Source organism: Oncorhynchus mykiss, chromosome 19, assembly GCF_013265735.2.
Source record: "Oncorhynchus mykiss isolate Arlee chromosome 19, USDA_OmykA_1.1, whole genome shotgun sequence".
NCBI lineage: Eukaryota > Metazoa > Chordata > Actinopteri > Salmoniformes > Salmonidae > Oncorhynchus > Oncorhynchus mykiss.
The window spans coordinates 66,449,039-66,472,653 of NC_048583.1; the positions used below are offsets into that span (position 1 = coordinate 66,449,039).

The 23,615-nt window shown below is 45.2% G+C and overlaps 1 protein-coding gene across 4 annotated transcripts in view; it reads right to left on the reverse strand.

Moving 5' to 3' along the window:
* Window positions 1-23,615, reverse strand: part of rab11fip5a (RAB11 family interacting protein 5a (class I)) — a 58,245-nt gene that overhangs the window by 22,988 nt on the left and 11,642 nt on the right. For all 4 annotated transcript variants that reach the window (XR_005037842.1, XR_005037843.1, XM_036955437.1 and 1 more), the window contains exons 2-3: window positions 3,499-4,016; window positions 695-1,199 (exon numbers count right to left, since the gene is read on the reverse strand). Coding sequence is in view for 2 of the 4 variants with exons in the window: in XM_036955437.1 (XP_036811332.1) it covers window positions 695-1,199; window positions 3,499-4,016 (1,023 nt within the window). In the remaining 2 variants the exon portion in view is untranslated. The remainder of the gene's footprint in view (window positions 1-694; window positions 1,200-3,498; window positions 4,017-23,615) is intronic.

Genomic DNA, 23,615 nt, shown 5'->3' on the forward strand with positions numbered 1-23,615 from the left:
CTCTTCAATGGCTGTGTGAAGTTGCTGGATATTGGCGGGAACTGGAACACGCTGTCATACAGATCGATCCAGAGCATCCCAAACATGCTCAATTGGTGACATGTCCGGTGAGTATGCAGGCCAAGGAAGAACTGGGACATTTTCAGCTTCCAGGAATTGTGTACAGATCCTTGAGACATGGCAGTGCCTTATCATGCTGAAACTTTACGTAACTCCCAAGTTAACTTCAATATTTGTGCATAAAGGCATTTCCACCGCCGTTTCTCGCATAATTAATTTTGATCCGTCTGCATTCATAAAATTGCGTCCAAAAACGCGTCCAAAAACATAAAATTGCGTCCAAAAACGTCCTGTTTCAGTCATGATTTATTTTTATATGGTATGACTGCTAGCATTAAAACTGTGGAAGGAAACATGGTTAGTAACTCCAACCTGCCCTGTGTAGAAACCTCTGGCACTTCAACCAGTTGTCAACGGTCTAATAAGGCTAACCATCCCTTGCACATCATACGATTTAAATCCTTTGGTTTTCTAGCAACATGACACAAACGTATCCTGGGTTGTGGTGGACATCTTTGAGACAAACCAGTTGTCATCTATAATATAGTCAGTGGAGGTCACTTATCTTTCTGAGCTGTCTACGTCACCCTGCGTTCTAACCTGGTAACACCCAGTAGTGCTCATTCTTTCTCACCTGGGTTTGTTATGGTTGTCCTTTGATCCAAACCATCCTTTGTGTTTCTCGCCTGGGCCAGAGTCAGAGTTCGAGGCCTGTTCAGACTCATCCAGACAGTTCCTGCTCCGGCGGTCTCTGTCTGACTCCTCCCTGGCCCCCTCGCCCATCCCTTGGCCAGCCTGCTCCAGGGCGGCTGCGATGGCCACCTTTTCCTCCTTCCCTGCCTTGTCAAAGGACCAGCGCCGGCCATCCGCAGCGGGACCTTTAGGGAGGAGGACAGGGAGCTCCTCTCTCCGCTGGTTGAGGTTCTGGAGGGATTGGGACAGAGGCAGGTTCTTCTTCACCAGGGCTAGAGGATCTAAGGGTACTACAGGGTTCCCCGGGCAAGGGTCCAAGGTGGTGTTGTACACATGGCTTCCATTGATGTAGACAGGCTGAGGCACAGGGATGTTGATCTCTCCAGACTCGTCAGTGAACTCACATGTATAGGAGGCCAGCTTGGGAGACGACTCTGCCGTATGATCTGTGGAGGGGAAAGAGAGAGAGATGCTAGTGCTTGAATAGCATGTCTTTTCATGACAGGAAAAGTCAAGCAAAGAGCGACAATGCATGCAATAAAACAATTAAAGTAGGGGGATGGGGATGGGAAAGTGGAGTGGTAGTGGAGTGGAAGTGGGGTGGTAGATGGGGTAGAGGGGTGGTAGATAGGGTAGTGGGGTGGTAGATGGGGTAGTGGGGTGGTAGATGGGGGATGGGGTAGTGGGGTGGTAGTGGAGTGGTAGATGGGGGATGGGGTAGTGGGGTGGTAGATAGGGTAGTGGCGTGGTAGTGGGGTGGTAGATGGGGTAGATGGGGTAGTGGGGTGGTAGTGGGGTGGTAGATGGGGTAGTGGGGTGGTAGTGGGGTGGTAGATGGGGTAGTGGGTGGTAGATGGGGGATGGTGTAGTGGGGTGGTAGTGGGATGGTAGATGGGGTAGTGGGGTGGTAGATGGGGTAGTGGGGTGGTAGTGGAGTGGTAGTGGAGTGGTAGTGGGGTGGTAGTGGGATGGTAGATGGGGTAGTGGAGTGGTAGTGGGGTGGTAGATGGGGTAGTGGAGTGGTAGATGGGGTAGTGGAGTGGTAGTGGGGTGGTAGTGGGGTGGTAGATGGGGTAGTGGAGTGGTAGATGGGGTAGTGGGGTGGTAGTGGGGTGGTACATGGGGTAGTGGGGTGGTAGATGGGGCATGGTGTAGTGGGGTGGTAGTGGGATGGTAGATGGGGTAGTGGGGTGGTAGATGGTCGGATGGTGTAGTGGGGTGGTAGTGGAGTGGTAGATGGGGTAGTGGGGTGGTAGATGGGGTAGTGGGGTGGTAGATTGGGGATGATGTAGTGGGTGGTAGTGGAGTGGTAGATGGGGTAGTGGGGTGGTAGATGGGGTAGTGGAGTAGAAGATGGTGGTAGTGGGGTGGTAGATGGGGTAGTGGGGTGGAAGATGGTGGTAGTGGGGTGGTAGATGGGGTAGTGGGGTGGAAGATGGTGGTAGTGGGGTGGTAGATGGGGTAGTGGGGTGGTAGATGGTGGTAGTGGGGTGGTAGAGGAGTAGAAGATGGTGGCAGTGGGGTGGTAGATGGTGGTAGTGGGCTAGTAGATGGGGGATGGGGTAGTGGGGTGGTAGAGTAGAATATGGTGGTACTGGGGTGGTAGATGGTGCTAATGGGGTCGTGGATGGGTGTAGTGGGGCGGTAGATGGGGGATGGGGAAGTGGTGTGGTAGTGGAGTAGAAGATGGTGGTAGTGGGTTGGCAGATGGTGGTATTGGGGTGGTAGATGGTGGTAGTGGGGTGGTAGATGGTGGTAGTGGGGTGGTAAATGGTGGTGGAGTGGTAGATGGTGGTAGTGTGGTGGTAGATGGGGGATGGGGTAGTGGGGTGGTAGATGGTGGTAGAGTATCTATCTCTCAGTGGAGGCTGGTGGGGAAGAGCGACAAACTTTCAACCGGTTCTCCCCATTAAGCAACGAATCGGAGGCTGAGCCTTCTCAGGGCTCTCTTTCTCCCATTATTGGGTCTGAGCCGTCGAAGCCTCCCACCATTAGCTCTGACAAATTGAAAACCCTAGTCATTGGCGACTCCATTACCTGCAGTATTAGACTTAAAACGAATCATCCAGCGATCCTACACTGTTTACCAGGGGGCAGGGCTACCGACGTTAAGGCTAATCTGAAGAGAGTGCTGGCTAAAACTGCAGAGTGTAGAGTTTAGGAATATTGTTATCCACGTTGGCACCAACAATGTTAGGATAAAACAGTCAGAGGTCACCAAGCACAACATAGCTTCAGCGTGTAAATTAGCTAGAAAGATGTGTTGGCATCGAGAAATTGCCTCTGGCCCCCTACCAGTTAGGGGGAGTGATGAGCTCTACAGCAGTCTCTCACAACTCTCTCCCTCCCGGAGGACCTGAGGACCATGCCTCAGCACTACCTGGCCTGATGACTCCTTGCTGTCTCCAGTCCACCTGGTCGTGCTGGTGCTCTAATTTCAACTGTTCTGCCTGCGGCTATAGAACCCTGACCTGTTCACCGGACATGCTACCTTGTCCAGGACCTGCTGTTTTTGACTGAGTCTCTCTCTCTCTCTACCTCGCGAATGCTCGGCTATGATAAGCCTACGGACATTTACTCCTGAGGTACTGACCTGTTGCAACCTCTACAACCACTGATTATTATTTGACCCTGCTGGTCATCTATAAACATTTGAACATCTTGAAGAACTATCTGGCCTTAATGGCCATGTACTCTTATTATATTCCACTGTAACTAGGTATATATATGATGTTTTCCTCTCACCAGGGCTGTCTGCTGTGAAGTTGCTGCTGTTGCTAGGCGAGTTAGACAGGTCAGACACCACTACAGAGATCCCAGCGGTGGGACTGAGACTCCCTCCCCTCGACGACGACTCACTACTCTCCGACCCTAGCGACGTGCTCGACCTCGTATCGGACGACTTCCTCAGTTTCCCTCGCAGGAAGAAGTTCCTCATCTTACTCCTCCGCCCCTCCCCCCCTTCATCGTCCTCGTAGTCTTCCTCCCCGCCGCCATCGCTCGGCAACCGGTTCCTCATGCGGGAAACGGGGCCGTAGCCGCCCACAACAGTGGAGGCGGAGTCTTCATCAGAGTCCTTGCTGCTCCTCTTCTTACCCTTGATGCGGTCCTTGATCTTGCCGAAGGTGGACCGGGGCTTGTCCTTACCCAGGGAGAGGTCGTACATGCTGGCTGTCAGGTTGTTCTTGGTGAACTGCACCGTCACCTGAATGTCCCCTCGCTCCTTCTCCTTCTTCCCAGTCTTGGAGTTCAGCTTGTACCACCTGGAACAGAGACAAAAACACGATCACTTCAGACTGGATCATATATAGAGATGGCAAAAGAGATTTCTAAACATACAATACCAGTCAAATGTTTGGACAAACCTACTCATTCAAGGTTTTTTTCTTGATTTATTACTAGAATAATATTGAAGACATCAAAACTGTGAACTAACACATATGGAAACATGTAGTAACCAGGAAAGTATTAAACAAATCCAAATATATTTTAGATTGTTTAAAGTAGCCACCCTTTGCCTTGATGACAGCTTTGCACAGTCTCAGCATTCTCTCAACCAGCTTCACCTGGAATGCTTTTCCAACAGTCTTGAAGGAGTTCCCACATGCTGAGCACTTGTTGGCTGCTTTTACTTCACTCTGCGGTCATCCCAAACCATCTCTATTGGGTTGAGGTCGGGTGATTGTGGAGACAAGGTCATCTGATGCAGCCTGGAGCCTTTCACAGCCTGGAGATGTGTTGCGTGATTATCTTGTTGAAAAACAAATGATAGTGCCACAAAGCGCAAACCAGATGGGATGCAAAGCACCCATCACACCTCCTCCTCCATGCTTCACGGTGGGAACCACACATGCAGAGATCATCCGTTCACCTACTCTGCGTCTCACAAATACACAGCAATTGGAACCAAAAATCTCAAATTTGTTCTCATCAGACGAAAAAGGACAGATTTCCACCGGTCTAATGTCCATTGCTCGTGTTTCTTGGCCCAAGCAAGTCTCTTATTATTGATGTCCTTTAGTAGTGGTTTCTTTGCAGCAATTCGACCATGAAGGCCTGATTCACGCAGTCTCCTCTGAACAGTTGATGTTGAGATGTGTCTGTTACTTGAACTCTGTGAAGCATTCATTTGGGTTGCAATTTCTGAGGCTCTGCAGCAGAGGTAACTCTGGGTCTTCATTTCCTGTGACGGTCCTCATTAAGGCACACCTGATAATACCTTATGAAGCTGGTTGAGAGAATTCCTAGAGTTTGCAAAGTTGTCAACAAGGCAAAGGGTGGCTACTTTGAAGAATCTCAAATATAAAATATATTTTGATTTGTTCAACACTGTTTTGGCTACTACATGATTCCATGTGTGTTATTTCATAGTTTTGATGTTTTCACTATTATTCTACAATCTGGTCTTAAAACAATGACATAACTATGCAAACAAATACCCCAACAGACTCCAATCGAGTGGATTAATGGACTGTTTCCTTGAGCTGGAGACATAAAGGTGTCAGGTGAGACCGAGGAGAGACTGAATTAACCTATTGTTCATCTGAATGAGGTTAATCTGGCCTCACGTCCAGGGAGGGACTACACACACACCCCGGGACCACGCTCCAGTGTGTGTGTGTGTGTGTGTGTGTGTGTGTGCTCAGATTTCCCATGATACATTCTGGCACCTTGTTATTGTTATCAGACCTGTTTTCCTCACCCAAACATATTGTGCATCCCAAATGGCACCCTATTCCCTACATAGGGCTCTGGTAAAAACAAAAGTAGTGAAGGGCACTAAATAGAGAATAAGGTGCCATTTGGGACACATCATCTTCTAAACCCTGGCAAAACAACCACCAGGAAAACACTAACAATGAGTGGCTACTGGCTGGCCTTGATACAATGGCCATGTCAAAACAGCATAACACGGTCACCGTCATTGGCAGGCCATTCATAGACATGCCGCTGTGCTGCTGAAAACATCCCCAAAAAGGTAGTAGCTTCAAACAGGAGACGACTTAACCATTCACATATAGGCTGCTGCTAATAAAATATAGAGTTTTAAAAACAGCTACAGGTCGTAGCTCTAAACAGGCAGTAGCTCTAAACAGGCAGTGGCTCTAAACAGGCAGTAGCTATAAAAGGGGCAGTAGCTCTAAAACAGGCAGTAGCTCTAAAACGGGCAGTAGCTCTAAAACTGGCAGTAGCTCTAAAACGGGCAGTAGCTCTAAAACAGGCAGTAGCTCTAAAACAGGCAGTGGCTCTAAAACAGGCAGTAGCTCTAAAACAGGCAGTAGCTCTAAAACGGGCAGTAGCTCTAAAACATATAGTAGTAGCCTTGAACTGTGTCAGGTACTGAATGACTCATGGGAAATTCTTACATTCATTGTGTAGATATGCTGCTGTTGAAACCAGACCAACTGCTATTAGCTAGTGTTATAGTAATTGGCAGGTAGATCTGAACCACTTAAATTAGATGCTAGGTGTGGACTAGCAGTGAAATGCTTACGCCCGGGCCCTTCCCAAAAAAGTAGAGAGAAAACAAATAGAGAAATAATAGAAAAGCATGTAATAATAAATACACAATGAGTCAATGATAACATGGCTCCTCTATACACAGAGTACCAGTACTGAGTCAATGATAACATGGCTCTATACACAGAGTACCAGTACTGAGTCAATGATAACATGGCTCTATACACAGAGTACCAGTACTGAGTCAATGATAACATGGCTCTATACACAGAGTACCAGTACTGAGTCAATGATAACATGGCTCTATACACAGAGTACCAGTACTGAGTCAATGATAACATGGCTCCTCTATACACAGAGTACCAGTACTGAGTCAATGATAACATGGCTCCTCTATACACAGAGTACCAGTACTGAGTCAATGATAACATGGCTCTATACACAGAGTACTAGTACTGAGTCAATGATAACATGGCTCTATACACAGAGTACCAGTACTGAGTCAATGATAACATGGCTCTATACACAGAGTACCAGTACTGAGTCAATGATAACATGGCTCTATACACAGAGTACCAGTACTGAGTCAATGATAACATGGCTCTATACACAGAGTACTAGTACCGAGTCAATGATAGCATGGCTCTATACACAGAGTACCAGTACTGAGTCAATGATAACATGGATCTATACACAGAGTACCAGTACTGAGTCAATGATAACATGGCTCTATACACAGAGTACCAGTACTGAGTCAATGATAACATGGCTCCTCTATACACAGAGTACCAGTACTGAGTCAATGATAACATGGCTCTATACACAGAGTACCAGTACTGAGTCAATGATAACATGGCTCTATACACAGAGTACCAGTACTGAGTCAATGATAACATGGCTCTATACACAGAGTACCAGTACTGAGTCAATGATAGCATGGCTCTATACACAGAGTACCAGTACTGAGTCAATGATAACATGGCTCTATACACAGAGTACCAGTACTGAGTCAATGATAACATGGCTCTATACACAGAGTACCAGTACTGAGTCAATGATAACATGGCTCTATACACAGAGTACCAGTACTGAGTCAATGATAACATGGCTCTATACACAGAGTACCAGTACTGAGTCAATGATAGCATGGCTCTATACACAGAGTACCAGTACTGAGTCAATGATAACATGGCTCTATACACAGAGTACCAGTACTGAGTCAATGATAACATGGCTCTATACACAGAGTACCAGTACTGAGTCAATGATAACATGGCTCTATACACAGAGTACCAGTACTGAGTCAATGATAACATGGCTCTATACACAGAGTACCAGTACTGAGTCAATGATAACATGGCTATATACACAGAGTACCAGTACTGAGTCAATGATAACATGGCTCAATACACAGAGTACCAGTACTGAGTCAATGATAACATGGCTCAATACACAGAGTACCAGTACTGAGTCAATGATAACATGGCTCTATACACAGAGTACCAGTACTGAGTCAATGATAACATGGCTCTATACACAGAGTACCAGTACTGAGTCAATGATAACATGGCTCTATACACAGAGTACCAGTACTGAGTCAATGATAACATGGCTCTATACACAGAGTACCAGTACTGAGTCAATGATAACATGGCTCTATACACAGAGTACCAGTACTGAGTCAATGATAACATGGCTCTATACACAGAGTACCAGTACTGAGTCAATGATAACATGGCTCTATACACAGAGTACCAGTACTGAGTCAATGATAACATGGCTCTATACACAGAGTACCAGTACTGAGTCAATGATAACATGGCTCTATACACAGAGTACCAGTACTGAGTCAATGATAACATGGCTCTATACACAGAGTACTAGTACTGAGTCAATGATAACATGGCTCTATACACAGAGTACCAGTACTGAGTCAATGATAACATGGCTCTATACACAGAGTACCAGTACTGAGTCAATGATAACATGGCTCTATACACAGAGTACCAGTACTGAGTCAATGATAACATGGCTCTATACACAGAGTACCAGTACTGAGTCAATGATAACATGGCTATATACACAGAGTACCAGTACTGAGTCAATGATAACATGGCTCTATACACAGAGTACTAGTACTGAGTCAATGATAACATGGCTCTATACACAGAGTACCAGTACTGAGTCAATGATAACATGGCTCTATACACAGAGTACCAGTACTGAGTCAATGATAACATGGCTATATACACAGAGTACCAGTACTGAGTCAATGATAACATGGCTCTATACACAGAGTACTAGTACTGAGTCAATGATAACATGGCTCTATACACAGAGTACCAGTACTGAGTCAATGATAACATGGCTCTATACACAGAGTACCAGTACTGAGTCAATGATAACATGGCTCTATACACAGAGTACCAGTACTGAGTCAATGATAACATGGCTATATACACAGAGTACCAGTACTGAGTCAATGATAACATGGCTCTATACACAGAGTACTAGTACTGAGTCAATGATAACATGGCTCTATACACAGAGTACCAGTACTGAGTCAATGATAACATGGATCTATACACAGAGTACCAGTACTGAGTCAATGATAACATGGCTCTATACACAGAGTACTAGTACCGAGTCAATGATAGCATGGCTCTATACACAGAGTACCAGTACTGAGTCAATGATAGCATGGCTCTATACACAGAGTACCAGTACTGAGTCAATGATAACATGGCTCTATACACAGAGTACCAGTACTGAGTCAATGATAACATGGCTATATACACAGAGTACCAGTACTGAGTCAATGATAACATGGCTCTATACACAGAGTACCAGTACTGAGTCAATGATAACATGGCTCTATACACAGAGTACCAGTACTGAGTCAATGATAACATGGCTCTATACACAGAGTACCAGTACTGAGTCAATGATAACATGGCTCTATACACAGAGTACCAGTACTGAGTCAATGATAACATGGCTATATACACAGAGTACCAGTACTGAGTCAATGATAACATGGCTCTATACACAGAGTACTAGTACTGAGTCAATGATAACATGGCTCTATACACAGAGTACCAGTACTGAGTCAATGATAACATGGATCTATACACAGAGTACCAGTACTGAGTCAATGATAACATGGCTCTATACACAGAGTACTAGTACCGAGTCAATGATAGCATGGCTCTATACACAGAGTACCAGTACTGAGTCAATGATAGCATGGCTCTATACACAGAGTACCAGTACTGAGTCAATGATAACATGGCTCTATACACAGAGTACCAGTACTGAGTCAATGATAACATGGCTATATACACAGAGTACCAGTACTGAGTCAATGATAACATGGCTCTATACACAGAGTACCAGTACTGAGTCAATGATAACATGGATCTATACACAGAGTACCAGTACTGAGTCAATGATAACATGGCTCTATACACAGAGTACTAGTACCGAGTCAATGATAGCATGGCTCTATACACAGAGTACCAGTACTGAGTCAATGATAGCATGGCTCTATACACAGAGTACCAGTACTGAGTCAATGATAACATGGCTCTATACACAGAGTACCAGTACTGAGTCAATGATAACATGGCTCTATACACAGAGTACCAGTACTGAGTCAATGATAGCATGGCTCTACACAGAGAGTACCAGTACTGAGTCAATGATAACATGGCTCTATACACAGAGTACCAGTACTGAGTCAATGATAACATGGCTCTATACACAGAGTACCAGTACTGAGTCAATGATAACATGGCTCTATACACAGAGTACCAGTACTGAGTCAATGTGCAGGGGTACGAGGTAATAACATGGCTATATACACAGAGTACCAGTACTGAGTCGATGTGCAGGGGTACGAGGTAATAACATGGCTATATACACAGGGTAACAGAGTCAATGTGCAGGGGTACGAGGTGATAACATGGCTATATACACAGGGTACCAGAGTCGATGTGCAGGGGTACGAGGTAATAACATGGCTATATACACAGGGTACGAGGTAATTACATGGCTATATACACAGGGTACCAGAGTCGATGTGCAGGGGTACGAGGTAATAACATGGCTATATACACAGGGTACGAGGTAATAACATGGCTATATACACAGGGTAACAGAGTCAAGGTGCAGGGGTACCAGGTGATTGAGGTAAATACTGTATAACTAGGTATAAAGTGACAGATAAACAGTATCAGCAGTGTATGTGATGAGGTAAAAAGTTTGTGCAAAAATGCAGATTGGTTAACTATTTAATTAATAGTTACCAGAACTAACTATATGGAACAAAAATATAAACGCAATATGCAACAATTTCAATGTAAATAAATTAATGAGGCCCTAATCTATGGATTTCACATGACTGGGTAGGGGCGCAACCATGGGAGCCAGGCCCACCCACTTGGCAGCTAGCTCAGCAAATCAGATTTAGTTTTTCCCCACAAAAGGGCTTTATTACAGACAGAAATACTTCTCAGTTTCATCAGCTGTCCGGGTGGCTTGTCTCAGATTATACCGCAGGTGAAGAAGCCGGATGTGGAGGTCCTGGGTGGTTACACGTGGTCTGCGGTTGTGAGTCCAGATGGACGTACAAATTCTCAAAAATGACTTTGGAGGCGGCTTATGGTAGAAATTAACATTAAATTCTCTGGCAACAGCTCTGGTGGACATTCCTGCAGTCAGCATGCCAATTGCACGCTCCCTCAAAACTTGAGACATCTGTGGCATTATGTTATGTGACAAAACTGCTACTGTTTGCTGTGCGGTTGCAGAGAGAAGTTGGCTGGCTGGAGTCCTAGAACATTTTAAAGGTTTTTCCTTGACACCGCCTGGTATAGAGGTCCTGGATGGCAGGGAGCTCAGCACCAGTGATGTACTGGGGCCGTACGCACTACCCTCTGTAGCGCCTTGCGGTAGGATGCCAAGCAGTTTCCGTACCAAGCGGTGATGCAAACAGTCAATATGCTCTCAACGGTGCAGCTGTAGAACCTTTTGAGGATCTGAGGGCCCATGCCAAATCTTTTCAGCCTCCTGAGGGGGAAAGTTGTGTTGTTGTGCACTCTTAATGACCTTATTGGTGTGTGTGAATCATGATAGATCCTTAGTGATGTGGACACCGAGGAACACGAAGCTCTTAACCTGCTCCAATACAGCCCCGTCGATGTAGAGGGGGGTGTGCTCGGCCCTCTGTTTCCTGTTGTCCGCGATCAGCTCCATTGTTGTTCTGGCACCACACTGCCAGGTTGCCGACCTCCTCCCTATAAGCTGTCTTATCGTAGTTGGTGGTCAGGCCCACCACTGTCGTGTCATTGGAAAACGTAATGATGTTGTTGGGAGACGTGCGCGACCACGCAGTCGTGGGTAAACAGGGAGTACACAGGAGGGGACTAAGCACTCACCACCTGGGGGCGGGCCCGTCAGGAAGTCCAGGATCCAGTTGCAGAGGAAGGTGTTCAGTCCCCAGGGTCCTAAGCTTGGTGATGAGCTTGGAGGATACTATGGTGTTGAACGGTGAGCTGTAGTCAATGAACAGTATTCTCACATAGGCGTTCCTTTTGTCCAGGTGGGAAAGAAAGTAAAGGGCAGTGTGATGGTGATTGAGTCATCTGTTGGGAGTGGATCCAGGATGATGGTGTTGATGTGAGCAATGACCAGCCTTTCAAAAGCATTTAATGGCTGCAGATGTGAGTGCTACGGGGCGATAGTCAATTAGACAGATTACCTTGACGTTCTTGTGTAGGGACTATGGTGGTCTGCTTGAAACATGTAGGTACTGGGTCAAGAAGAGGTTGAAAATGTCAGTGAAGACACGTTCCAGTTGGTCAGCGCATGCTCGCAGTACACGTCCTGGTAATCCGTCTGGCCCTGCAGCCTTGTGAACGTTGACCTGTTTAAAGTCTTACTCATGTCGACTACAGAGAGTGTGATCACAGTCGTCCGGAACAGCTGGTGCTCTCATGCATTGTTCAGTGTTGCTTGAGTGAGCATAGAAGGCATTTAGCATTCAATCTTAATAATTCGTCTGAGGGCATACGGGACTTCTTATAAGCGTCCGGATTAGTCTCCCACTCCTTGAAAGCTGCAGCTCTCGCCTTTAGCTCAGTGTGGATGCTGCCTGTAATCCATGGCTTCTGGTTGGGATATGTACGTACGGTCACTGTAGGGACGACATCGTCGATGCACTCATTGATGAAGCAGATGACTGAGGTGGTGTACTCCTCAATGCCATCGGATGAATCCTGGAATATATTCCAGTCTGCGCTAGAGAAACAGTCCTGTACTTTGCTTCTGCTTCATCGGACCAGTTTCGTATTGAGCGCGTCACTGGTACTTCCTGTTTGAGTTTTTGCATGTAAGCAGGAATCAGGAGGATAGAGTTATGGTCAGATGGAGGGCGAGGAAGAGCTTTGTATGCGTTTGGAGTTTTTTCACCTCTAATTGCACGTGACATGGTAGAAATGAGTTAAACTGATTTCAGTTTCCCTGCATTAAAATCCCCGGCCACTAGGAGCGCTGCCTCTGGATGAGCATTTTCCTGTTTGCTTATGGCTCTATACAGCTCATTGAGTGCGGTCTTAGTGCCATCATCGGTCTGTGGTGGTAAATAGACACCTACGAAGAATATAGATGAAAACTCTCTTGGTAATAGTATGGTCTACTGCTTATCATGAGGTATTCTAACTCAGAAGAGCAGAACCTCAAGACTTCCTTAATATTAGAGATCAATCACCAGCTGTTGTTGACAAAAAGACACACACTTCCTCCTTGAGCCCAACGCTGCTGTTCTGCCCTGCCGATGCATACAAAAACCAGCTAGATGTACCCAGTTTATTATTAGGTACACCTATCTAGTACAGGGTTGGACCCCTCTGTCTGGTTTAAAGAAATCGAACGTGTGCCAGGAAAACATTCCCCAAACCATTACACCAGGCGGGATGGGGCCATGGACTGCCAAATCCTTCATCAGCATGATGCAACAGGAGCCGGGATTCGTTGGACCAGGCAAGGTTTATCCACTGCTCTATTGTTGGTGAACCCCCCTGGAGCCAATTCTTCTTGTTTTTAGATGATAAGAGTGGAACCCGGGGTGGTCACCTGCTGCAATAGCCCATCTGTACGAGTTGTGCGTTCCGAGATGCCGTTATTTGCCTGTTTGTAGCCCACATGTTAGCTTGCAAAATTCTTGCCATTCTCTTTTGACCTCTCATCGCCCACAGGACTGCCGCTGACTGGAATTATTTTCTTTTGTCGGATATTTCTGAGATACTGGAACAGGCACGCCTGGCACCGACGATCATACCACGCTCAAATTCGCTTAGGTCACTTGTTTTGCCCCATTCTAACGTTCAATCGAACCTGGATGGCTGTCTGTCTGTTTCATGTATCAAGTCACGTGACTCACTGTCTGTACGCAAACCATTTTTGTGTTAACGGGGTGGTATACCTAATAAACTGGTGTGATACAGTTAAACTCAGTGACATACAGAATGATTCATGGGAAAGTATAATCTGCTCTAATATGACTGGCTGACAGCCAGGACACAGGATTATGACTGGTAAAGAGAATTACCCCACCAGAAATACACCTCTGACACATAACCTCCCTAAAAATATACTTCTCATGTTTCAAGTTTGTTACGTGCACAAGTACAATGAAATGCCTTTCTTGCTAACTCTTTCCCAACAATCAATAAAATACACACAAAAAAGTCAAGTAGAACAAAAACAGACGAGAAATAAGAACATGAGAAAGTAAACCATAGATGTACAGGGTCAGTTCCAGAGTCAGCGCCATATTTCCAATGGATAATGGAGTGGCAGGGTTAGATAAGTATAGGGCTAACTAGGTGACTAGGCATCAGGATAGATAAACAGAGTAGCAGCAGCGTAAATTAAGATGGTATATTAGCGTGTGTATAGAGTCGGCATGAAGAGCCATTTCCACCTGAGGGGGGAAGAGGTGCAGGTGCGCCGCCTTTTCGACTGTTTGCGTGTGTGTGGACCATTTTAAGTCCTTAGTGATTTCGACACCAAGGAACTTGAAGCTCTCGACCAGCTCCAATGCAGCCCCGTCGTACTCGCCTTCCTTTCCTGTAGTCCACGATCAGCTCCTTGGTCTTACTGACAGGTCACCGAACTTCCCTGTAGGCTGTCCCATCGTCACCAGTGGTCAGGCCTACCACCGTTGCGTCGTCAGTAGATTTGATGGTGTTGGAGTCATGTGTGGCCACGTAGTTGTGGGTGAGCAGGGAGTACAGGAGGGGACTAAGCACACACCCCTGTGGGGCCCCCGTGTTGAGGGTCAGTGTGGAGGAGGTGATGTTCGCTACCCTTGTGGTCAGCCCATCAGGAAGTCTAGGATCTAGTTGCAGAGGGAGGTGTTCAGTCCCAGGGTCAAGCTTGGTGACGAGCTTGGAGGGGACTATGGTGTTGAACACCGAGCTATAGTCAATGAACAGCATTCTCACATAGGTATTCATCTCATCTAAGTGGGTGAAGGCAGTGTGGAGAGCAATAGGCTATCTGGGATGATGAAGTTGATGTGTCATAACCAACCTTTCAAAGCACTTAATGATTACAGATGTGAAAACGTTGGTTAAATCGCTCAGCACTAATGTATTCCTTCTTGTTTATAGCTTTGTACAGTTTGTTAAGTGCCAGCTTGTTGTTTTTCTTGTCCTGAGGTGGAATGTATACAGAAATCATGATAACAGATGAAAACTCTCTCGGGAGGATAGAAGGGTCGGCATTTGACCATCTGGTATTCCAAGACGAGTGAACAATGGTCAGCACACCATTGCGAGGGCGATCAGCTGTCCGTCCTCTCTCCCTGTAGCGCTGTCTTAGGCGTCTCACAGTACGGACATTGCAATTGATTGCCCTGGCCACATCTGCAGTCCTCATGCCTCCTTGCAGCATGCCTAAGGCACGTTCACGCAGATGAGCAGGGACCCTGGGCATCTTTCTTTTGGTGTTTTTCATAGTCAGTAGAAAGGCCCCTTTAGTGTCCTAAGTTTTCATAACTGTGACCTGAATTGCCTACCGTCTGTAAGCTGTTTGAGTCTTAAGGACCGTTCCACAGGTGCATGTTCATTAATTGTTTATTGTTCATTGAACAAGCATGGGAAAGAGTGTTTAAAACCCTTTACAATGAGGATCTGTGAAGTTTTGGATTTTTACAAATTATCTTTGAAAGACAGGGTCCTGAAAAAAAAATACTTTTTTTTTTTGCTTGTGAATTGTTGCATTATTCAAGTGCCACATGCATTACAAAAAAGGTTTAAATCTTAGCTAATAGTTTAATAGTTTGCAATGAATGCTCATAGCCTACTGACTCCTCTAGGCGCATTACATTCCCTTCACAAATGTCAATTGAAAAGTTTATCTACATATCATGTCAATTTAAATTTCATCCCAGTCCCTCTCGTCAATGACAAAAGCCCTCTAAAGGCCCAGTTAGAAAGAAAACTGCCTGAAAAACCTCTAATAGATGTTCTTAAAGATCAGCTCTTCTGTATTCAGACAAAAATAGAAGCCGTGTTGTCATTGTAATCAAGGTGTGGTGGAAGAACAAGTCATGCAGCGTGTCATTGCATACCATCATATCAGGAAGTATTCACACCCTTTGACATATTCCACATTTTGTTGTGTTACAGCCTGAATTTAAAATAGTTTAAATTGAGATTGTGTCACTGATCTACACACACAATACTCCACAATACTCCACAAAGTAGATTCATGTTTTAGAATGTTTTTTTTACAAATGAATTACAAAAGAAATGCTGAAATGTATTTTGAGTCAATAAGTATTCAATCCCTTTATTAAGCAAGTCTACAATTAGCTAAATAAGTTCAGGAGTAAAAATGTGCTTAACAAGTCACATAATAAGTTGCATGGACTCCGTGTGCAGTAAGTTTTTAACATGATGGTTGAATGACTACCTCATCTCTGTACCCCACACATACACTTATCTGTAAAGTCCCTCAGTCTAGCAGTGAATTTCACAGATTTAACCACAAAGACCAGGGAGGTTTTCCAATGACTCGCAAAGAAGGGCAGGATGTGTATTTTTTAAAGCAGACATTGAATATCCCTGGTGAAGTTATTCATTCTATCAAAACACCCAGTCACTACAAAAACACAGGCGTGCTTTCTAACTCAGTTGCCAGAGAGGAAGGAAACCACTCAGGGACTTCACCATGAGGCCAATGGTGACTTTAAAACAGTTACAGAGTTTAATGATTGTGATAGGAAGCCTCTAGAGAATAGAACATATTACAAAACATGCATCCTGTTTGCAATGAGGCACTGAAGCAATACTGCAAACAAATTGGTAAAGAAACAAACATTTTGTTCTGAATAAAAAGCGGTACGTTTGGGGAAAATCCAACACATCACTGAGTACCACTCTTTATATTTTCAAGCATGGTGGTGGTTGCATCATGTTGTGGGTATGCTTGCCATAAACACAGGCAAAATCCTAGAGGAAAATCTGGTTCAGTCTGCTTCCAACAGACACTGGGAGATGAATTCACCTTTCAGCAGGACAATAACCTAAAACACAAGGCCAAATCTACAAGAGTTGCTTACCAAGACGACACTGAAGGTTCCTGAGTGTCCTAGTTAAACCTTTTACTTAAATCAGCTTGGAAATCTATGCTTGGGGTCATTGTCCATTTTGAAGACCCATTTGCAACCAAGCTTTATCTTCCTGACTGATGTCTTAAACCAGTCCCTCCTGCAGCAAAGCACCCCCACAACATGATGTTGCCACCCCCATGCTTCACGGTTGGGATGGTGTTCTTTGGCTTGCAAGCCTCCCCCTTTCTCCTCCGAACATAACGATGTTCATTATGGCCAAACAGTTCTATTTTTGTTTCATCAGACCAGAGGCCATTTCTCCAAAAAGTACCATCTTTGTCCTCATGTGCAGTTACAAACCGTAGTCTGGCTTTTTTATTGGGGTTTTGGAGCAGTGGCTTCTTCCTTGCTGAATGGCCTTTCAGGTTATGTCGATATAGGACTCGTTTTACTGTGGATATAGATACTTTTGTACCCGTTTCCTCCAGCATCTTCACAAGGTCCTTTGCTGTTGTTCTGGGATTGATTTGCACTTTTCGCACCAAAGTATGTTCATCTCTAGGAGATAGAATGCGTCTCCTTCCTGAGCGGTATGACGGCTGCATGGTCCCATGGTGTTTATACTTGCGTACTATTGTTTGTACAGATGAACGTGGTACCTTCAGGCATTTGGAAATTGCTCCCAAGGATGAACGAGACTTGTGGAGGTCTTGGCTGATTTCTTTTGATATTCCCATGGTGTCAAGCAAGGAGGCACTGAGTTTGAAGGTAGGCCTTGAAACATCCACTCAACGGATGTCAATTAGCCTATCAGAAGCTTCTAAAGCCATGACATCATTTTCTGGAATTTTCTAAGCTGATTTAAAGGCACAGTCAATTTAGTGCATGTAAACTTCTGACCCACTGGAATTGTGGTACAGTGAATTATAAGTGAAATAATCTGTCTGTAAACAATTGTTGGAAAAATGACTTGTGTCATGCACAAAGTAGATGTCCTAAACAACTTGCCCAAACTATAGTTTGTTAACAAGACATTTGTGGAATGGTTGAAAAACGAGTTAATGACTGCAACCTAAGTGGATGTAAACTTCCGACTTCAACTGTATGCTGTAGATACGTTATACATCCCTTTAGTAACACACCTGACAGCATTATTAGTAGTAGTACGCATGCTTTAGCTCAAGCGCAGGGAATGGGGGGGACATACAGGGGCAGAGAGACAGGCAGAGGGGAGTCAAGTGCCAGTATGTTTCTAAGCATTGTTCTGTTGCTATAAGAAATCATGTTTCTAAGCATTGTTCTGTTGCTATAAGAAATCATGTTTCTAAGCATTGTTCTGTTGCTATAAGAAATCATGTTTCTAAGCATTATTCTGTTGCTATAAGAAATCATGTTTCTAAGCATTATTTTGCCTCTATAATAAATTGTGTTGATTTAATAATGCACAGTGGAAGGAAGGAGAAGCGTGTTGGAGAAGTAGTGTCACCCAGACAGTTCTTAGCCTGGTATTAACAATATATCTGAAACAGTACAGAACATAGCCTGGTATTAACAATACATCTGAAACAGTACAGAACATAGCCTGGTATTAACAATACATCTGAAACAGTACAGAACATAGCCTGGTATTAACAATATATCTGAAACAGTACAGAACATAGCCTGGTATTAACAATACATCTGAAACAGTACAGAACATAGCCTGGTATTAACAATACATCTGAAACAGTACAGAACATAGCCTGGTATTAACAATACATCTGAAACAGTACAGAACATAGCCTGGTATTAACAATATATCTGAAACAGTACAGAACATAGCCTGGTATTAACAATACATCTGAAACAGTACAGAACATAGCCTGGTATTAACAATATATCTGAAACAGTACAGAACATAGCCTGGTATTAACAATACATCTGAAACAGTACAGAACATAGCCTGGTATTAACAATACATCTGAAACAGTACAGAACATAGCCTGGTATTAACAATACATCTGAAACAGTACAGAACATAGCCTGGTATTAACAATACATCTGAAACAGTACAGAACATAGCCTGGTATTAACAATACATCTGAAACAGTACAGAACATAGCCTGGTATTAACAATACATCTGAAACAGTACAGAACATAGCCTGGTATTAACAATATATCTGAAACAGTACAGAACATAGCCTGGTATTAACAATACATCTGAAACAGTACAGAACATAGCCTGGTATTAACAATACATCTGAAACAGTACAGAACATAGCCTGGTATTAACAATACATCTGAAACAGTACAGAACATAGCCTGGTATTAACAATACATCTGAAACAGTACAGAACATAGCCTGGTATTAACAATATATCTGAAACAGTACAGAACATAGCCTGGTATTAACAATACATCTGAAACAGTACAGAACATAGCCTGGTATTAACAATATATCTGAAACAGTACAGAACATAGCCTGGTATTAACAATACATCTGAAACAGTACAGAACATAGCCTGGTATTAACAATACATCTGAAACAGTACAGAACATAGCCTGGTATTAACAAAACATCTGAAACAGTACAGAACATAGCCTGGTATTAACAATATATCTGAAACAGTACAGAACATAGCCTGGTATTAACAATACATCTGAAACAGTACAATACTTTTCCCGACCGTAACATCTGAAACTAGGGTTTCCCAACATGTTTTTTATTTTCCAGAAGTCCTTGTTGGAGGATTCCGGATTTCCTACTTATTGAATGAATGAGATATTTCTGTGTTTCATTTTCAATAAAAGCGCAAACAAATTATACTTGAGTGTGGATCAACATGGTCTACAGCTTCTGTTCTCCATGTTGTTCAAATAGTTGCAATCTTTGCTATGTGCAAAATAAAGCTGCATGGTCTATTTGTGGCCTTGCAGCTGCATAGAATCATGTGATGCTTGAATAAAATGTTTTTCAAAAACTCACAAAACTAAAATGTAATCAAAAGTAGAACTGCTGTTAAGGCAAATAGTTTTGGAACTGGAACACACAGGAGAGAGACAGTACAGGTCTGTAGTGGAGCAGAAGGACGGGTATGGGGCAGACACACAGGAGAGACAGTATAGGTCTGTAGTGGGGCAGAAGGACGGGTATGGGGCAGACACACAGGAGAGACAGTACAGGTCTGTAGTGGAGCAGAAGGACGGGTATGGGGCAGACACACAGGAGAGACAGTACAGGTCTGTAGTGGAGCAGAAGGACGGGTATGGGGCAGACACACAGGAGAGAGACAGTACAGGTCTGTAGTGGGGCAGAAGGATGGGTATGGGGCAGACACACAGGAGAGACAGTACAGGTCTGTAGTGGGGCAGAAGGACGGGTATGGGGCAGACACACAGGAGAGACAGTACAGGTCTGTAGTTGGGCAGAAGGACGGGTATGGGGCAGACACACAGGAGAGACAGTACAGGTCTGTAGTGGGGCAGAAGGACGGGTATGGGGCAGACACACAGGAGAGAGACAGTACAGGTCTGTAGTTGGGCAGAAGGACGGGTATGGGGCAGACACACAGGAGAGACAGTACAGGTCTGTAGTGGGGCAGAAGGACGGGTATGGGGCAGACACACAGGAGAGACAGTACAGGTCTGTAGTGGGGCAGAAGGACGGGTATGGGGCAGACACACAGGAGAGAGACAGTACAGGTCTGTAGTTGGGCAGAAGGACGGGTATGGGGCAGACACACAGGAGAGACAGTACAGGTGTGTAGTGGGGCAGAAGGACGGGTATGGGTCAGACACACAGGAGAGAGACAGTACATGTCTGTAGTGGAGCAGAAGGACGGGTATGGGGCAGACACACAGGAGAGACAGTACAGGTCTGTAGTGGGGCAGAAGGACAGGTATGGGGCAGACACACAGGAGAGAGACAGTACAGGTCTGTAGTTGGGCAGAAGGACGGGTATGGGGCAGACACACAGGAGAGACAGTACAGGTCTGTAGTGGGGCAGAAGGACGGGTATGGGTCAGACACACAGGAGAGAGACAGTACATGTCTGTAGTGGAGCAGAAGGACGGGTATGGGGCAGACACACAGGAGAGACAGTACAGGTCTGTAGTGGGGCAGAAGGACAGGTATGGGGCAGACACACAGGAGAGACAGTACAGGTCTGTAGTGGGGCAGAAGGACGGGTATGGGGCAGACACACAGTAGAGAGACAGTACAGGTCTGTAGTGGAGCAGAAGGACGGGTATGGGGCAGACACACAGGAGAGACAGTACAGGTCTGTAGTGGAGCAGAAGGACGGGTATGGGGCAGACACACAGGAGAGACAGTATAGGTCTGTAGTGGAGCAGAAGGACGGGTATGGGGCAGACACACAGGAGAGACAGTATAGGTCTGTAGTGGGGCAGAAGGACGGGTATGGGGCAGACACACAGGAGAGACAGTACAGGTCTGTAGTGGAGCAGAAGGACGGGTATGGGGCAGACACACAGGAGAGACAGTACAGGTCTGTAGTGGGGCAGAAGGACGGGTATGGGGCAGACACACAGGAGAGACAGTACAGGTCTGTAGTGGGGCAGAAGGACGGGTATGGGGCAGACACACAGGAGAGACAGTACAGGTCTGTAGTGGGGCAGAAGGACGGGTATGGGGCAGACACACAGGAGAGACAGTATAGGTCTGTAGTGGGGCAGAAGGACGGGTATGGGGCAGACACACAGGAGAGACAGTACAGGTGTGTAGTGGGGCAGAAGGACGGGTATGGGGCAGACACACAGGAGAGACAGTACAGGTCTGTAGTGGGGCAGAAGGACGGGTATGGGGCAGACACACAGGAGAGACAGTACAGGTCTGTAGTGGGGCAGAAGGACGGGTATGGGGCAGACACACAGGAGAGACAGTACATGTCTGTAGTGGGGCAGAAGGATGGGTATGGGACAGACACACAGGAGAGACAGTACAGGTCTGTAGTGGGGCAGAAGGACGGGTATGGGGCAGACACACAGGAGAGACAGTATAGGTCTGTAGTGGGGCAGAAGGACGGGTATGGGGCAGACACACAGGAGAGACAGTATAGGTATGTAGTGGGGCAGAAGGACGGGTATGGGGCAGACACACAGGAGAGACAGTATAGGTATGTAGTGGGGCAGAAGGACGGGTATGGGGCAGACACACAGGAGAGACAGTACAGGTCTGTAGTGGGGCAGAAGGACGGGTATGGGTCAGACACACAGGAGAGAGACAGTACATGTCTGTAGTGGAGCAGAAGGACGGGTATGGGTCAGACACACAGGAGAGACAGTATAGGTCTGTAGTGGGGCAGAAGCACGCGTGTGGGGCAGAAGGATGGGTGTGGGGCAGAAGGACGGGTATGGGGCTGCCTGCTCCTGGGCATTTCTGGGAGTCTGTACAGACAGATTGTAAAACACTCCCCATCTGTTCCGGAATCTCCCTAAAACAGGAAACCACAACACTCCACCCTGTCCCCATCTCCCCATCCGAGACCATCTCCTGTCTGCGTACCAAACAAATAGCACTTTTCCCTTTATAGTGCACTACTTCTGACGTGCACTTTATAAGGAATAGGGTGCCAATTGGGACGCAGGCTCCTCACTCCCTCTCTGATCCACACCGAAGGGAGAAAACTACCATTCACTGGCGTCGCGGTTTAACATTGACGCTACAGCCCGTCTAACAGAGATAGTTTAACAAATGGAAATATAACTGCCACTGATGAGCAGCATCCAGAGGCATTTAACTGAGGGGAAATGTTCCACTATTGAATTATTTGTATGTATTTTTCCATAGACACACCCTGTTTTAATAAAATCAAGTAACAATTTTTAGATTGGTAAGTTAGTATACCCAGCTATTTAAACTTGTAGTAATGATGTCTGAATACCGACCGGTAGGTCACGCAGGGAATATGCCTGACCTACAGGGGACCCCCTTTGATTTTGTTAGTCACTCGCGCACAGATGTAATTAACATGGCATAAGTCATGGAGAAATGTGTAGAATTGCAGATTTGCTTTAAAAGTGCAAACATTTCTCAGCGCCCATGGAGAAATGTGTAAAATTGCACTTCACAATTCACTTTAAAAACTGCAGAAATGTATCATTGCCCCATGGAGAAATGAATAGAATTGCATGAAACTTGTCTTTAAATGTTCGTATGCACTTTTGAGAGGCAGTGTTTAATTTGAATTACAATAACATCTTCTTGTCTCATCTGGTTCATCTAAATTATATCTAAAACAAATATAAAAGTTACTTCTATTGCCAAATAAATTCTATAAATTAAATTGGCATTTCCCGGCTGCAAATAATTTCAACTATCAACTGGGTCTGGCCCATAGCAAACTAACTATCAACTGGGTCTTGGCCTATAGCAAACTAACTATCAACTGAGTCTTGGCCTATAGCAAACTAACTATCAACTGGGTCTGGCCTATAGCAAACTAACTATCAACTGAGTCTTGGCCTATAGCAAACTAACTATCAACTGGGTCTGGCCTATAGCAAACTAACTATCAACTGGGTCTTGGCCTATAGCAAACTAACTATCAACTGGGTCTGGCCCATAGCAAACTAACTATCAACTGGGTCTGGCCCATAGCAAACTAAATATCAACTGGGTCTTGGCCATAGCAAACTAACTATCAACTGGGTCTTGGCCATAGCAAACTTGCATTATTGTATCAACTACTCTGGGGCTTCAGAGTTTCGTGCGCCAGTGAGCTCTGGTAAGACAAGGGGTAAAAGGTTAAGTCAGACATCCTGCTTCCACCTCACTCTGTA